Genomic DNA, 14,052 nt, shown 5'->3' on the forward strand with positions numbered 1-14,052 from the left:
CTATGAGTTGTAGCAAAACTTTCAGCTTTAAATCAACATTTCTACAGCAGTCACCTATGTTTAAAAAATCCATTAAACCAAGTTAGAATTAGGGGACCATGTTTTCATATTGAAAAACTAACATTTAAACAATATTGACACAAACTGCCAACTGCTAAGATATCTATAAATTACCCGAGGACTGAGGAACAACCTTGTGGGACTTTATCACACAGATGTTTTTATTGGATTAAATATCAGCGAAAACAAAATGAACTTTATGTAATGAGGAACAACATTTGAAAGTCACTTACAAGGAGGTAATTTCTAATCTTTCATCCAAGGATAATAAAAGGTGATCTCAGAATGTATGTTGTTTATTAATGCTGGTAGTTAATGCTTAAAGCAAATGTTTGTGAACCACTGATAGTCTCACAGTCCTTACATTTTGTCTATCATTCAAAATTTTAGGCAAAACTAACTATTGTAATGTGGTTGTATGTGCAGCCAAGATCGTCCATTTAGGTGATATGTCATTAGGCATATACTGAATAATAAGACATTTATTCAATGTAAAAAATAAAGCCCTCTCAATTTTGTTTCAGAGTCAGACATTGACTGGCTAAGATTTCGAATCAGATTTTTCTGTCCAATCAGCTCCCTCTGAAAGGAATTCTACCGTACATACGTTTTAGACTAAAATCCCATCCAGTCATCATATGTACTTGTGGGTTTGTGTGCACACCCGATAATGTTAAGTTGATTACAGTACAGTCTGACTCATTTTACAGTCATCATGCTCACTCTGGAGTAGGAATGCTAAATATAACCCGTCTGGATTTTTGGCTGCAAAACAATACTATTCCTAACTTGGACGCTGTTGTATATTTACAGAACATGAGAAAGAGCAGACCCATTCTCACAGACGTTTACAACATATACTTACAATACCAAACATGCATTGACATGGACACCATAATGACACACTGAGAAATTCCTCCCATTGTGGGGAGCTGCATTCCCTTACTATCCACCCACTCATCCTCCAATTCCATAGAATAAGTTCAATTTGGGCAAATAGCTTTCTGCAAACAGACCCCTGGGTAAGTTTAAGCTTTTGCTTTGGTGGCTGTCTGGTATTTATTTTTTTATTTAATTTTTATTTTGTTGCAAATGTTGATTTAAATATTGTTCTTCCCGATTCTCCATTTTTCTGCAACGGACACAGCCACGTAATAGTCTACAAGTTGTATGAATTTACTCTTTAAGTTGGTAGAGAACAATTCCAAGAAGACAGAGAAACAGAAAGTAAGATTTAAGGTATTTAAGGGAAGAGTTTTATTATGCAACGCTCCTTGGGCTTGTGTGTTTCAGTTCTATTAATTAATAGTTTTTTTGCTATATTACTAGATAGTGAGCATTCACATACTATGGTATTTAACAAAACAATATATATAATACGTTTTTCTCTAAGACGACATATCTTCTACCTTCGGTGCTCCGACTGAAATTTTTTTGCAACTAAACAGCATCACCCTGTGGTTGCAAGTCGCATCACATAGTTGCTGACGGCAGGAAATGAAAAACACCAGGCCTTCGTTTCAGAAGGTTTATTAATGAAGGTTTATTATTATACATCCTAATAAAGCACATATTCTGACATTTCAAAAGAAAAAATGACAGACGACAGAACACTGCTTGATGTCTTTTAATCACAGCGACTTGCATAGCTTCACAGCAGGATCATTATCAATAACATCTGTTTACATGGTCAATTAAGTTGATCATGAGCTAGTTATCACATTATAGTTCAATTGCGACAGCTTGTTACAGACACCACTGAACTTGAACCAGTTGCTAGAAGCGTAAGACACCAAGGATTCAAAAATGGCTCAAATTCTCCCAGAAAGGGTCGACAACCACAATAGGAGGCAATAGACTCATTTACACTTGCATTTAGCCAACCATTGAAAATAAGATAAAAACTGACAATAAAAATATAAAAACAAATTAAAATAAACCACAACTGAATAACTGAAAACATGCATACAAAGCTGCATATAATGTTGCATAAGAATCCAAACTATCCTGAGAAAACTGAAATATAAAGATGCAAAGAGAAGATATGGTTTAAAGAAGCAGTAGTTAAAAGAATCACAGTGTTGACACCCAAATATATCTACATAGCTGGTCCTTTGGCCTTTCACTCAGTATCTCCCATCCTTTATTCTTCTTTCCCCGTTAGTCTTCACTCCCTAACTTACCCACACTTGAATGGATTCTTTATAAAAATGTTCAGTATACTCTTAAAGCTATTGAAAACTTGAGGGGAATAAGTTCCCCTGTAAGTTGATGCTGAATAAAAACTGTTATACAGTAAAGCAAGACATATTCAATTAAGGCACATCTCTGGATTTACCACTTCTCTAATAAACGTCTGCAACAGCCTGCGATGACTGTGAGAGTCTAACTTAACTTACTCTAACTTTAAAGCAAATGTAACATTTAAATAGAAAAGCCTGCAGATCACATCGTACAAAAATCATCCAATGCACAGGGCACCTGGACTTGAAACAGCCAGATGACCAATAAGAAATAAATACAAGTAGGTTCGCAAATTAAATAAAAACATATTTCAGTCGGAGATAAAACTACATACTGACATTTCACAGGTGTAAATGCATATTATTTGCATGCTTAAGATCATAAATGGACACGGAAATTGTATTAAATTGGGAACTAATGAACGTACGAAAAATTGTTAATTAATTGACCTATAGCAATAAAGCATATGACATTCACTTTCGTCCATTAACCTCTTTCATGTTGCATAGCAAGTAAAACGTCCAGTCTGCAGATTGATATGGGGATTTCCTTGCCATCGTAACAACTTTTAAGACTCAAACTCACTTAAAAAAAAACTAAAAACAGCAGAGAACAGTTCCAAACATGGTGTCAAAACAAAGCAGTGCAGTGGATTACACTGTTTAGTTTGAGTCAGCACATCAAGGTTCTTTAATGCTCCCAACATAACTGTTACACTGGGGGTTTCTTTGTTGTAAACGACACATTCTTTTAAAGACGATTAATCCTGAATGAGATGGGAAGAGAGAGAAAATAAAGGATTAGGTCATTTTGAATCCTCGAGCCGTGTACATCAGGCATCATTAGTAATATAAGCAAGTCAAAGTGAGGCCACACTTGCATGTGGTGAACCACAGACCATTGACTTGCAGTACCAGAGACACTCTGTTAGCATAGTCATGAGGAAAACTACTATTCACTGGTTGATGACAGGTTTAGGAATGAATCAGTCTGACCCACTATGAAAATTTGACATTTTGATTGGCTTTGGTTGAAATAAAAGAGAACTATTACTTCAATGTTCCTCCATACATGTACATGATAATTAATGGGAATGTGAGAGACAATTTCAAAGTTTTCATGGCTCGGTTATAACAGCAAAGGTAACAGACACTCATCCTGGCATTATAGATGTGCATGTTGTAGCCTACTCGACCACAGTGGTGGGTGATGATATTTGCTATTAGCTAAGACTTGATTGAAATGTTTGTTTTATGGTGTAACAGGGAAATACTCACTTGGTCACAGCCGGTGTTTTCTGTTCCCTGGCCATCAACAGAAGTGCTGCGGAGAGGAGTCTGCTGTTTGCCGTTTTCTTTCTCTGTCAATATTTGGCTTCCCAACACCTTCCTCTGTTTTATAAACAAAACGTTACTATTGGGGGATGAATATTACTATGTACACATTCTGTAGTGGAACCAACACATATTAAGACCTTGTAAATATGCACAATGCATTTTCTTAATCCCAAACTTACTGCTCTACATGTGTTTGCAGTCTACTTATCAAAATATTGTTCAACAGCATCACAAATAATAAATAAAAAATACTTGTGTGAGCATGAAAGGTCAGAACAAAGTAGTTACAAGGCTGAAAAGTGAAGTTGTAACTTGACACAGGAGAACTGTCTACAAACCTTGATAATTCCACCCAGAGAGCGTGAACGCCAGTGTTTCCTGCTGAGCGGTGTGCGAGACTCGGCCGATGGTGTCAGCAAAGGCTGCTTTTCAAACTGTACAAAAACCCCCCCCAAAAAAACACATTTATGGACTGGGCTGGAAGAACTTTAATCTAAATCTTATTCTCCAGACCGAACAACCATACTTGTCTGATGAGCTTCTTCTTCTTGGCAGATTCGGGCATGTTGTTGACCTGCTGGTACAGCTCTCTTAGAGCAGATTCAGTATAACGCTGAGTCTCAGGTGACTGGGTGGTGCTGTTGACCTCACTTCCAATAGATCGTGTGAAGGGAGACTGGGGTGCAGGCGTTACCGCTGCAATCGGCCCATCTTTGCTTTGAGAACAGAGTGTCAAGTCGTCCTAAAAAAGGTCAGACATTACATACAATTTTAAATTCTGTTATCTTACAGAAGCAGAGTCTCACAAGGCACAAACAAGTGAAAGAAACAAATTTCAAATATGGTCCAGAGTTTTATTTCAAGGTTCTAAGAAAGTCAGTCTATTAGAGTGCAAAGCAGCAGATAACAGATTCTGAATTTAGACACGGAGTATCTAAAATTAACAAGACAACAAAGTTAACAGATTCAAAAGAAAAGAAAAATGAAAAGAAAAGAAATGTTGCTGTGGGAGCTTTGACAGTAACTTTACAAATAACCACAATGCAGCGTAAACACTCTTTTCATTAAGATGAACTTGGTTAGAAATAGAAAAGAAACTCACCTTTGATTGAAGAGAGTTTGATCCTGTGAAGTATAAGCGGGCATATTCTTTGATATACACAGGCGCCTGCAATGAGAGTGAATGAGCACGTTAAACCCTCTGATTAAAACATTATTGTGAAGAATTAACATAGCAGATCAGAAATGGACACAACTGGTACTTAGAAATTCATGGATCTCATTCTCGTGCAAACACATGGTTTATTAAAGGCCAAGAAAATTAAATAAAATGTATTCTCATTAAAGAAATTACGCTAATCATCAAGATCTAAAAAGGTGCGTAATTGAGAAACACACATTGGAAACACAATCACCCTTTCTTTTTTTCGTTTTTTAAAAAATGTTAATTCTGTATGCTTCACATTGACCACGTTTGCATTTCTTGTAAGCCTGGCAACACCAGCACTCGTCATGAAGGGTTCATTCGAAGGGGAGGATGTATGTGTCGTACATTTTGAAAGGAGAGATCAGAGATAATGGGGAAACATTTCTGCCACATAGCTGTGATGTGCTGTATATGCAGTCAAATAAATGGCATCCAATTATCTACTCAAAAAAAAAATCTTATTAAAAAGAGCCATCTGTGTTTTGTTGTATATTTTAATAATAGAGCACAAACATAAAAAGACACTTCATGTAAGCTTTCTTGTCTGTGAGAGAAATGCAACGATAAAAAATGATGTTGCAATTAGTTTTGAGTATGTACAAGGATTATAAATAAGCAACACCACACTTCCACAGAAACGGGCTTTAAAGCTGCTTACCTTGAACAGTTTTTGTGAGTGCCTGATGAGGAACGCTATGCCATTGTTCAGTTTCTCAATGCTTCCCTGAAAATCACATGCCATTACCTGCAAAATATATATAGAAAAAAGTGACGTAACATTGATTTAACTGCAAATGTAATGGAGATATAGTTGGGCTGTAACACTTTGGAGGTTAGAATAAAATTTTATCAAAAAGGTCTTTACATTTTTCGGCCAGATGATTTGTGGAGCGAACATTGTGGCAAGATTAATCGCAGACATCTTGTTGACGTGCTGATTGCGAGCAGTGTGGTATAGCAAGTCAAGTAGCAGCTTCAATAGGCTGCGATTAACTGATGGGAGCAGCATGAAAAGCAGCTGGAATGCCTCAATCTGGCGTTCCTTGTCAGACACGCTGGTTTTATCCCCCTTTTCGTCAAAGCGGGTGAGCTCTGCACACAGCGGAAAACGGAATTATTACCAAAGAGCCATTATTTTCATTTCTCAAAGTTATATTCATTTTAATTTAATGTCATCTTGAGCTGCAACAAGAAGGTCCGTAAAATTTAACTAGTACCTCCAATTTTCAGGTGAGCATGATAGTGTCTCTGTGTGAGCAGCGGCTCTGGCAGCTCTCCCAGGTAGGCTTTAAGCAGTGTGGCTGCATCATTGGGGTGGAAGTCTCCTGTCTCTAGATCTATCTCTGAGCCAGTGTTCAGCATCTCCCTCAGGGCTGCCTGCCTTAGGCTGTGGCCTGGCACACGGAACAACCCCTCCACTTGAAGGTCTGTGAGGTGGGAGAGAAAGATGGTGAGAGACAGCCAAAGAGAAGGGGAGAAAAAAAAAAAAGAAGAGATGCAGTGTGTAGACGCAGACACACAGCGAAGGAGACACAAAGACACAGAAGTGAGGAGAGAGACAGAGTGAATGAAATGGAAAGAGAAAGACAGCAGGAGCAAAGTGCTTTCAGATAAATTATTGACTCAACTATTTGCTCCCAGTGTCCACTTTCAGTGAATGACATCATTCCTTTCTAGAAATAAACCATGACCTCACTGCCTTTGCTGCTCTCCAGCTAAGTTACAGAACAAATAGTACAACATACAGGCTTATCAAGTCATTTGACTAAATAATAAAATCAGGTTATTGTTTAGTGGTGTTTTTGTAACACGAACATGGTTTTAATGAGATTAATTTCCTTCTGAGGTCACACATGCAAAATGTATGTAGTCATAATATCACAAACTGCTTTGGATGACATTGTCCTCTGAATGGCACGGAGGAGATACTCACTTTTACTCAAGTATTCAATGAGCTGATAGATCTGTGCTATCCCTTCTTCAGTTAACGGCGCACCAAAAACCACTCCTTTGTCTGAAAAGCATCAAATAGCACAGTAAGACTATTAGTCTCATTTGTATGTAAAATGCATTAATTCCATTTCACCAATCAATCCATATATAATTTCACATAGATCACATGGACTGCGGAAAGTGCCATTGAATTGAATCAAGACAACTTTGAAAATAAAAAATGAAAACAGGTGTTGTGTGCAGAGAGATACAGGGGCTGGCATTTTAAATGTTTTATGTCAGTTTTTTAGACTAGAAAATAATTGAGAAAATAACGAGCATAATCAATGCTGGGACTGGGCAATAAAATAAAATAATCATCACTACATAACTTTCATCATTAGCAATTTAACAAAAGTCAAATGTATAGATATAATATGTATGCATTGTGACAGTGAGGGGGAATAACACATAATTGACCCACCTCAGATGTGTAATGTTTGTCGTTTAACAAGTCATTCTCTATCCATAAAGAACCGTTATAACCACAACCTTCACGGTTGTCTTTAAAAGAAATAATGCAGAATTTTATTCTGATAATCAGCGATAGGGACTGATAAGATAATTTTAATATAATTTTTACCCATATTGTTGTAATCACAAAGAAGAATTCTGATTATTATAGGCCTACAGTTAATTATGTCTACAATATCTATATTTTGAAACCTCAGACCATATTTCGATTAATGTGTATAAATGTGTTTGAAGAGCCGTTTTCTAGTTTTTTTATACCCATTTCTAAAGCAATGACTTGATGATTTAACTTGAATTTAGTTTTATACAACGTGACAGTGAGGATCTCACCTTTTCGCTTGAGGAAGTTGAAGGAGCGGAGGAAGCCGCTGGAGGAGGGCACCCTGGGCTCAGACTCCCCGATGAGCTGGGCGAACTCATCCCCCGGGAGGTCTATGAGCCGGGTGAGGTTGCTGAGTATTAGATCCGCAAAGGCCAGCGGATGTTCGTGTCTCAGTCGCTCCACGAAGAAGTCCGGGTTGAAGATCACCGGCTGGCTCGCGTTCGGCTTCTCCTGACTGTTGAACACACTGCATCTTGTCCCCCTGTCACAGATACACACGGAGGCTGTGTTGGGCTTCGACATGAAGAGGAACAACAAAGCTCACAGCTGATGAGCAAGTTAGCAATAAAAACGGAAGATATGAATAAAACATGTTGAGTACGCGGGCCAACGTGTAAGACGTTGTTGCTAGGTTAGCCACGTTAGCTAACACGTCTGGTGAAGTGATACACTGCTGAAAGAGTAGTAACAAATTAACTCATTTCAATTGTATTGGTCCCATAATCCTGCAATTAATACACCCGTTTTCTAATGTCTTAATTTGTCGTAATAATAAAAGAAAAGTTTGTACCTCCGGCCCAGTTTGTGATTGTTTTGGGGAACATTTTCAGCCGCCATCTTCGTTTTGAATCTTCCGCTGTTTCATTTTTAGTCCCTCCCCCGCGTTTGTGATTGGTTGTAACTGTATAGACGTCACACGGAGGGAGGGGCGATCTCCTCCACACAGCTGTTGTAATTTGTGGATTAAAAAGCAGGAAGTGATGGTAACTGGACCGATTTCTCTTCTTGTGAAATTACAAAAGGAATTTTTTATTCACACAAATGTCAAATTATTTAGTTGTTGTTGTTGTGCAACAACATTGTCATAGTATTGAGTCATAAAATGTGTTTATTGTACTAGGAAGCATGTTTAGCAGGCAGTGATCAAATGTTAACAAAAGTAAAAGTACCACATTTACTTTTCTACTCGATTAAAACGTAAGTAAGTAGTGAGTCTTAAGTAGTATTATTAACTGTGCCCACCAATTTAAATAAAACATGTCAACATGTAATTTATACAAAAGAACAGATTTTAAGTAACATAAGAAGTTATTGAAGTCTGCTATTCGTCAGTGGTGATGGAAAATCACAAAGCTTTAAGCTACAGCCAGGTTCATCACTTTTTAGCATCCCCTGGAAACGTTTCGTTTTATAAAATTGTTTTCTACAATTTCTGCAGCGCGTTTCTGTGTACTCATGTGTTGTGACTTTTTTGAGTGCATGTGTTGTCAAAATTAATGAACTTGTTTTTTTTAATTTGCACGTGTTTCTTCTATTTGCATGTCGGCCACCGTACTTTAAGATACAATGTAGCTTCGTCAAAGGATTTTGATTCTAGTGATTCAAACCAACATCAGGCTGAAGAGGCCTAATGTATTTCATCATGTCTCCTGCTTGTGCCTTGACAACACAGAAGACTCATTAACTCCACTGCATGTACAGACATTCAATTTATTATGAGCAGTGCAAAATACAACAAGATTCACAAATCTATAAAATGCATATTTGAAATAAATTGCACATCAAGAAACTTACAGGCTGAATTAGTCATAATTAAAAATGTAAAGCAGCACATCTGTGTCACTCATCATCCAATTTAATAAGCATTGCTCTCGGCTAATCCAAGGATCAGACATGCTAAAAGACAAATCAGAGTGTTTGTTGTTGCAGCTTATGTTGACAGGGGCTTTAATGGTTGTCTTTGATGCTCTGATCTGATTTGTTAGTGACTCTATTTCTCTTTTTGTCTATCTGCTCTCCAGAGCATTTACCACTGATCCTCTCTCTAGCTGAGGTGCTCGCTTCCTCAGTAGAGCTTCTCTGCCAGAGCCTAGACACGCTCCAATGCCTCCAGTAGCAGTAAGGCCTGAGCCTGCCCAGAGTTCTCCAGCACGCTCTGCGAAATATGTGGGACGAGATGCAGAAAAGAAGTGGGTCCAGGGCGCCGTTGATATACCACAGTGGAAGCGACAAATACGACTTCAGGATCGTGTATACAGAGAGGACGGTGTCGGACCACACGACCACATAGACCTGCATCAGCGACGAGGCAATGTCTGGAAAGTTGCAGACGAAAAAGGCCACTACGACTGCCCCTGGGGAACAAAACAAAGAAAATGCAGCTCAAGTATCTGTAACCAACATTACTGCAATATGTCAGAGCAATTCATTTGCACTTAGTAGCTTCTTTAGCTAGTTAGTGGAAGACATCAAAATGTCCATGTGTCCTTAAAGGGCATGTAAACGTGAATGCGGCTCCATGCGGGAGGATAACAGTGGACATTTGGGCAAACTACTTGATGTAAATGACGCCGTTTCGAGTCGAATTTGAATGTCAGGGCTTACGGACACAATAATTACACCACAGGAGCAGTATGGAGCATTTTCTGATGTTATTTTACGTTTGAAGAAGCAGTCGACAGTGTCATCAAATTGCCCTTGCATGGTTGTACCATCAGTGTGTGAGTGTCATGCAGTGTTAAGTACTTTCCATGTGAAGGAAATTCAGTGTCCCACCATCTGGAGAGACCAGATACCTTTACGTGGCATTCATCAGACTGAGATCAATCATAGCATTTTGAGGATTTACAAAGCTCATTAAACTTATATAACTTATCATTTTCCATGGCTCACCCATAAGTTTCAGAGCTCTCTTTTCGTTTAATAGTAGCTTTCCATTCTGATGGCACTGGATATCTCGTCGTCCTTCAGGATTCTGCCGCGTGAGACCCATGTTTCTTCTCTGATGGCCGTTCCTCTTCAGGTAGAGCAGGATGAGCAGGTAGAGAGTGAAGATGGAGACCAGTGGGACCTGTAGTAGAAAGGGGTGGTTGAGTGGCTGATGTGTTTGGTGCGGATCAGCAAATGCAATGTGTCAAATAATAAATACTGATACGAATAATTTCACCAGAAAGAAGAATCCTGCTCTCAGGAGTAAAGCTCCTTTGTAGATGTGTGCAGGATCAGGCTCGACCATCTCACACATGGTGGAGACGTGGAAGGCGTCTTCTCTTGTGGTGGCTGTGTAGTCCAGGATACAGGCGCTTGCCTGGTCGTAGACCAGAGCGAAGGGCACTGCTGAGACCAGAGAAATGACCCATACTAAAAGAAGGCATGGCAGCCTGGACTTCTGCAGAGGAGAGAGGGTAGAAAATTTCACGTTAAAGTTTGTTTTTTGAATATTGCACCTTCTGTATTTCCCCCCTTATTTCATTGCATAATATTCTTGGGTACTACTATAAATAAAATAAAGTAATCTGGTGAGTACAGGTTACAAATCAAGTAGCTTTCCAAAATATATTTGTGTCCTAATATGTCTGCAGTTAATTATTTTTTTTACTATTGGTATATATACTTGCAGAGTTTATTTTTAAGTAAGAACAAGATACATGTTTTAGGGGTAATGGCGACTATTTGGGGGTATCCGGCCTAGTCAGTGGATACCCACGCCAACACTCTGTTCCGTCTTCCATTCATTGTACACCGTTTACAGTCTGAGTCAAAAGTTTGCATATGAAAGCAGATTAAAGACCTGATTGCTGATGCATTTCAGTCAATGTGTTCTGCCTCTTTTGCTCTCCACACAGACTGGTAAACTGCGGGCTGCCAAAGCCTGCTCAAACGTGATTGGTCAAACAAGAAACAGAAACCAGAGGCTTTCCTGCCCAAAACTCTTCTAATTCATCTTTAGATTCTGCAAGAACACTATCATGAGGAAATTGAATGGCTTCTTCTGCAAGCACTGCACCTTCAGGCTGGAAACAGACCACATGGTGTGGCAAATGGCTGCGTAGCGCTCAGTGGTGAAGGTCATGATGACCCAGCTTGTGGTGGCACAATACACTTGGCGGACCATGAAGTAGGCCTTGCACACGGATTGCCCCAGTCGCCATGGGTAGCTTTCCCAGTAATACCGATACAAAGTCACTGGGATGGTCAGCAGCTGCAGAATGTCTGAGGGTTAAAGTGAAGAAGAGGATGGACATGACTTCACCATAATGACAAAGTCGCATTGAGGATGATTCCTTAAAGCGCAGGTTAATACACTGTAGCCGTGGTGTTTAAGAGGGACTACCAAAAACTAGGTTTGACAATACTAAAGGAAAATAAGTTGTTCATTTTTATTCAATTTAAAAAGTTTGGAATACCTTTTTACTGCCAAACCTTTTCAGTGCACTCCAAAGTCTATAGGAAATGGAATTAGAAGCATTAAAGACAAGTGCATTTGATAAGTGTGTGTCTCTCTCGCCTTGTTTACACACTGAAATGTATTAAGTTATCAATCAAAAGTGCAGGAACACGGTTTTTTCGATCATTCTGTCACACTGAAACCCCTGCTGACCTCCACCATGGAGGGGGAAATGTTTTCAGCCCTGTTTGTTCGTTTGTTGGTTTTTTAATACGATTATGCAAAAACAACTGAACAGATTTCCTTGAAACATGGTCCAAGGATGTGGTATGGGGCAGGGGAAAACCCATTACATTTTGGTGCAGGTACGAATCAGAGAGGCGAAACTCTTCAACATTGTGAAATGGGGCGTTTTTCAACATTTTCAGTTTTCCCAGGGTATAATTCATGGATCTTGGTGCAGCTTAATTGAACTTATGGGGGCTGTTGGGTATGGGCAGTGGTATGCACTCTACTGAGGGCCATTCTAGTTATATCTGAAGTGGAGTTATGTTTGGCAAAGATGATTAAATGTTTTAAGGCATGAAAATGAAAACAGTTTCGGTAAATTGTTATAAATGAAACTTCACTCTGATTGAATAATTTAGATTAATATTGTGGCCACTGATCTTCCATATAGTGAATGCTGGTGTACCTGATATTGCCAGGCTGAGCAGGTAGAAACGAATGGCGCTGGCTCTCATATGAGCATCCATGAGCAGCGTCAGGATGCTCACCCCATTGAATAAGACCTGGGGAGCATAGAGGAACAGCATTCAGTGAGTCGCAGTGTGAACATGGTTTGCTGTCAGTATATCATTAACACAATACTGAATTGTTGCAGCTATACCAGTATATAATCATCGCATGTACCAGTGCAATTCAGAGGGTAAAATTGGATTGTGAGTCAAGTGCGTCGAGTAAATTACATGTCCATACTCCGAACAGGAAGATGGTGGTGTAGAGGATGGTCATGGGGACAGCGATTGCCAGAGGCTCCCTTTTAGTGGCACCAATGTTGAGCTGTGGCATCTCACTCGGGCTGACGTTACAGCTGAAGAGGATCGACATCTGCTCGGAGAGGTTCATGGTCAGGCAGCTGGTGGGGAATGTGGAGGATAAGCATGTAACAGATGAACGTTTGAATCACAATGTCTTGCCAGAGTTAGGTTGTAACATTGGATATTAGCGTGTGTAATTTAGGTCTGAAGCCATTGTTTAAGGAAAGTCTCTTTGTGAAAGAATGCTGCGTTTTTTTATGATATTGTGCATCAACTCAGCACAAATGAGGAAGAGGGTTGCTTGTTGTACATGTGATCTCTCATTCTGAATAAATATTTATGAGAGACTTGCATCTTGATCCCAGAAAGGAGGATGGGAATCTGCTGCTATCCATGTTTTTTTTTTTTGCTAATGCCTTATATTAAACATATGATTTCTATATCACACCATACAAAATCAATAAAATCCAGATGATAGTCAGTGACACAAACCATGTCCTTCAGTGCATAATAGACATGGGCAAGAATTACGTAGGAGACCAATGTGCATACACATGACTATTTTCATTCAGTTATCCTAAATGAACACACAAACTCCTTTTCCATCAGAACAAATAATACCACTTGTTTGAGAACAAATTGACAGTTTAATATATAAATTAGGGTAAATTAAATAACTATGAAAATAGACCAATTAGTGAGCACAGCATGCACAGCACTCTATTATATTCATCTGTCAAACATCCAAGGGTAATTTAAGAGGAGTGTGACAGGATTCCTAATGTTCAATTAACATTTCTCACATACACACACACACTACAACCTGTTACACTGACAGCAGAGTCTGTATATTACAAAATCATGCTGATTCTAGTTTTACATTTACTAATGTATATTTTAAATGTAATGGTTTTGATCAGATATGAGTAGACTTACCTTCCACCGATGAAAATGCAGGATGAAGCTGATCAACTCTGTCCACGAGCACCAATGAGTGATTGTCTCCCTCCTTCCCTCGCTCACACACACAGCCTCTCTTTCACTCTCTGTGACTCTCAGTCACTCATTGTCTCCCCCTCCTGCTCTGCCCCCTCCTGCCCCCACGTACATATGGTCATAACAACAGCTTATACAAAATCATAAAACGGTTGATATATATGTTTTTGTCGCCCAAACATTAAAATGCACATACGTAGATCAGGGAGCAC

The 14,052-nt window shown here is 39.1% G+C and overlaps 2 protein-coding genes across 2 annotated transcripts; both read right to left on the reverse strand.

Moving 5' to 3' along the window:
* Positions 1–1,671: 1,671 nt before the first annotated feature.
* Positions 1,672–8,307, reverse strand: LOC117776069 (rho GTPase-activating protein 19-like). The gene is made up of 11 exons (XM_034609769.1): positions 8,208–8,307; positions 7,645–7,898; positions 6,782–6,862; positions 6,066–6,275; positions 5,714–5,940; positions 5,507–5,593; positions 4,744–4,809; positions 4,168–4,383; positions 3,980–4,075; positions 3,582–3,695; positions 1,672–3,070 (listed from the first exon to the last, which is right to left on the reverse strand). Exons 1-11 carry the CDS (start codon positions 8,252–8,254, stop codon positions 3,065–3,067), a joined length of 1,404 nt encoding a protein of 467 aa, XP_034465660.1. The 5' UTR covers positions 8,255–8,307; the 3' UTR covers positions 1,672–3,064.
* Positions 8,308–9,139: 832 nt separating this feature from the next.
* Positions 9,140–13,827, reverse strand: LOC117776070 (pyrokinin-1 receptor-like). The gene is made up of 7 exons (XM_034609770.1): positions 13,781–13,827; positions 12,783–12,942; positions 12,499–12,595; positions 11,424–11,629; positions 10,584–10,805; positions 10,310–10,487; positions 9,140–9,771 (listed from the first exon to the last, which is right to left on the reverse strand). The coding sequence occupies exons 2-7, from the start codon at positions 12,930–12,932 to the stop codon at positions 9,365–9,367; spliced, it is 1,260 nt and encodes a 419-aa protein (XP_034465661.1). The 5' UTR covers positions 12,933–12,942; positions 13,781–13,827; the 3' UTR covers positions 9,140–9,364.
* Between the last annotated feature and the right edge of the window lie 225 nt (positions 13,828–14,052).

Source organism: Hippoglossus hippoglossus, chromosome 15 (genome assembly GCF_009819705.1).
Source record: "Hippoglossus hippoglossus isolate fHipHip1 chromosome 15, fHipHip1.pri, whole genome shotgun sequence".
Taxonomy (NCBI): domain Eukaryota; kingdom Metazoa; phylum Chordata; class Actinopteri; order Pleuronectiformes; family Pleuronectidae; genus Hippoglossus; species Hippoglossus hippoglossus.

Excerpts from the sequence above, each read along its gene's own strand:
- LOC117776069 (XM_034609769.1), bottom strand. The coding sequence starts at position 8,254 with ATGGCGGCTGAAAATGTTCCCCAAAACAATCACAAACTGGGCCGGAG. Across the intron at positions 5,594-5,713 it reads AAATCATCTGGCCGAAAAAT|GTAATGGCATGTGATTTTCA; the intron begins GTAAAGACCTTT and ends TATATTTTGCAG. Across the intron at positions 4,076-4,167 it reads AGAAGAAGCTCATCAGACAA|TTTGAAAAGCAGCCTTTGCT; the intron begins GTATGGTTGTTC and ends GTTTTTGTACAG.
- LOC117776070 (XM_034609770.1), bottom strand. The coding sequence starts at position 12,932 with ATGAACCTCTCCGAGCAGATGTCGATCCTCTTCAGCTGTAACGTCAGC. Across the intron at positions 12,596-12,782 it reads CCACCATCTTCCTGTTCGGA|GTCTTATTCAATGGGGTGAG; the intron begins GTATGGACATGT and ends TATGCTCCCCAG. Across the intron at positions 10,488-10,583 it reads GAGCAGGATTCTTCTTTCTG|GTCCCACTGGTCTCCATCTT; the intron begins GTGAAATTATTC and ends TTTCTACTACAG.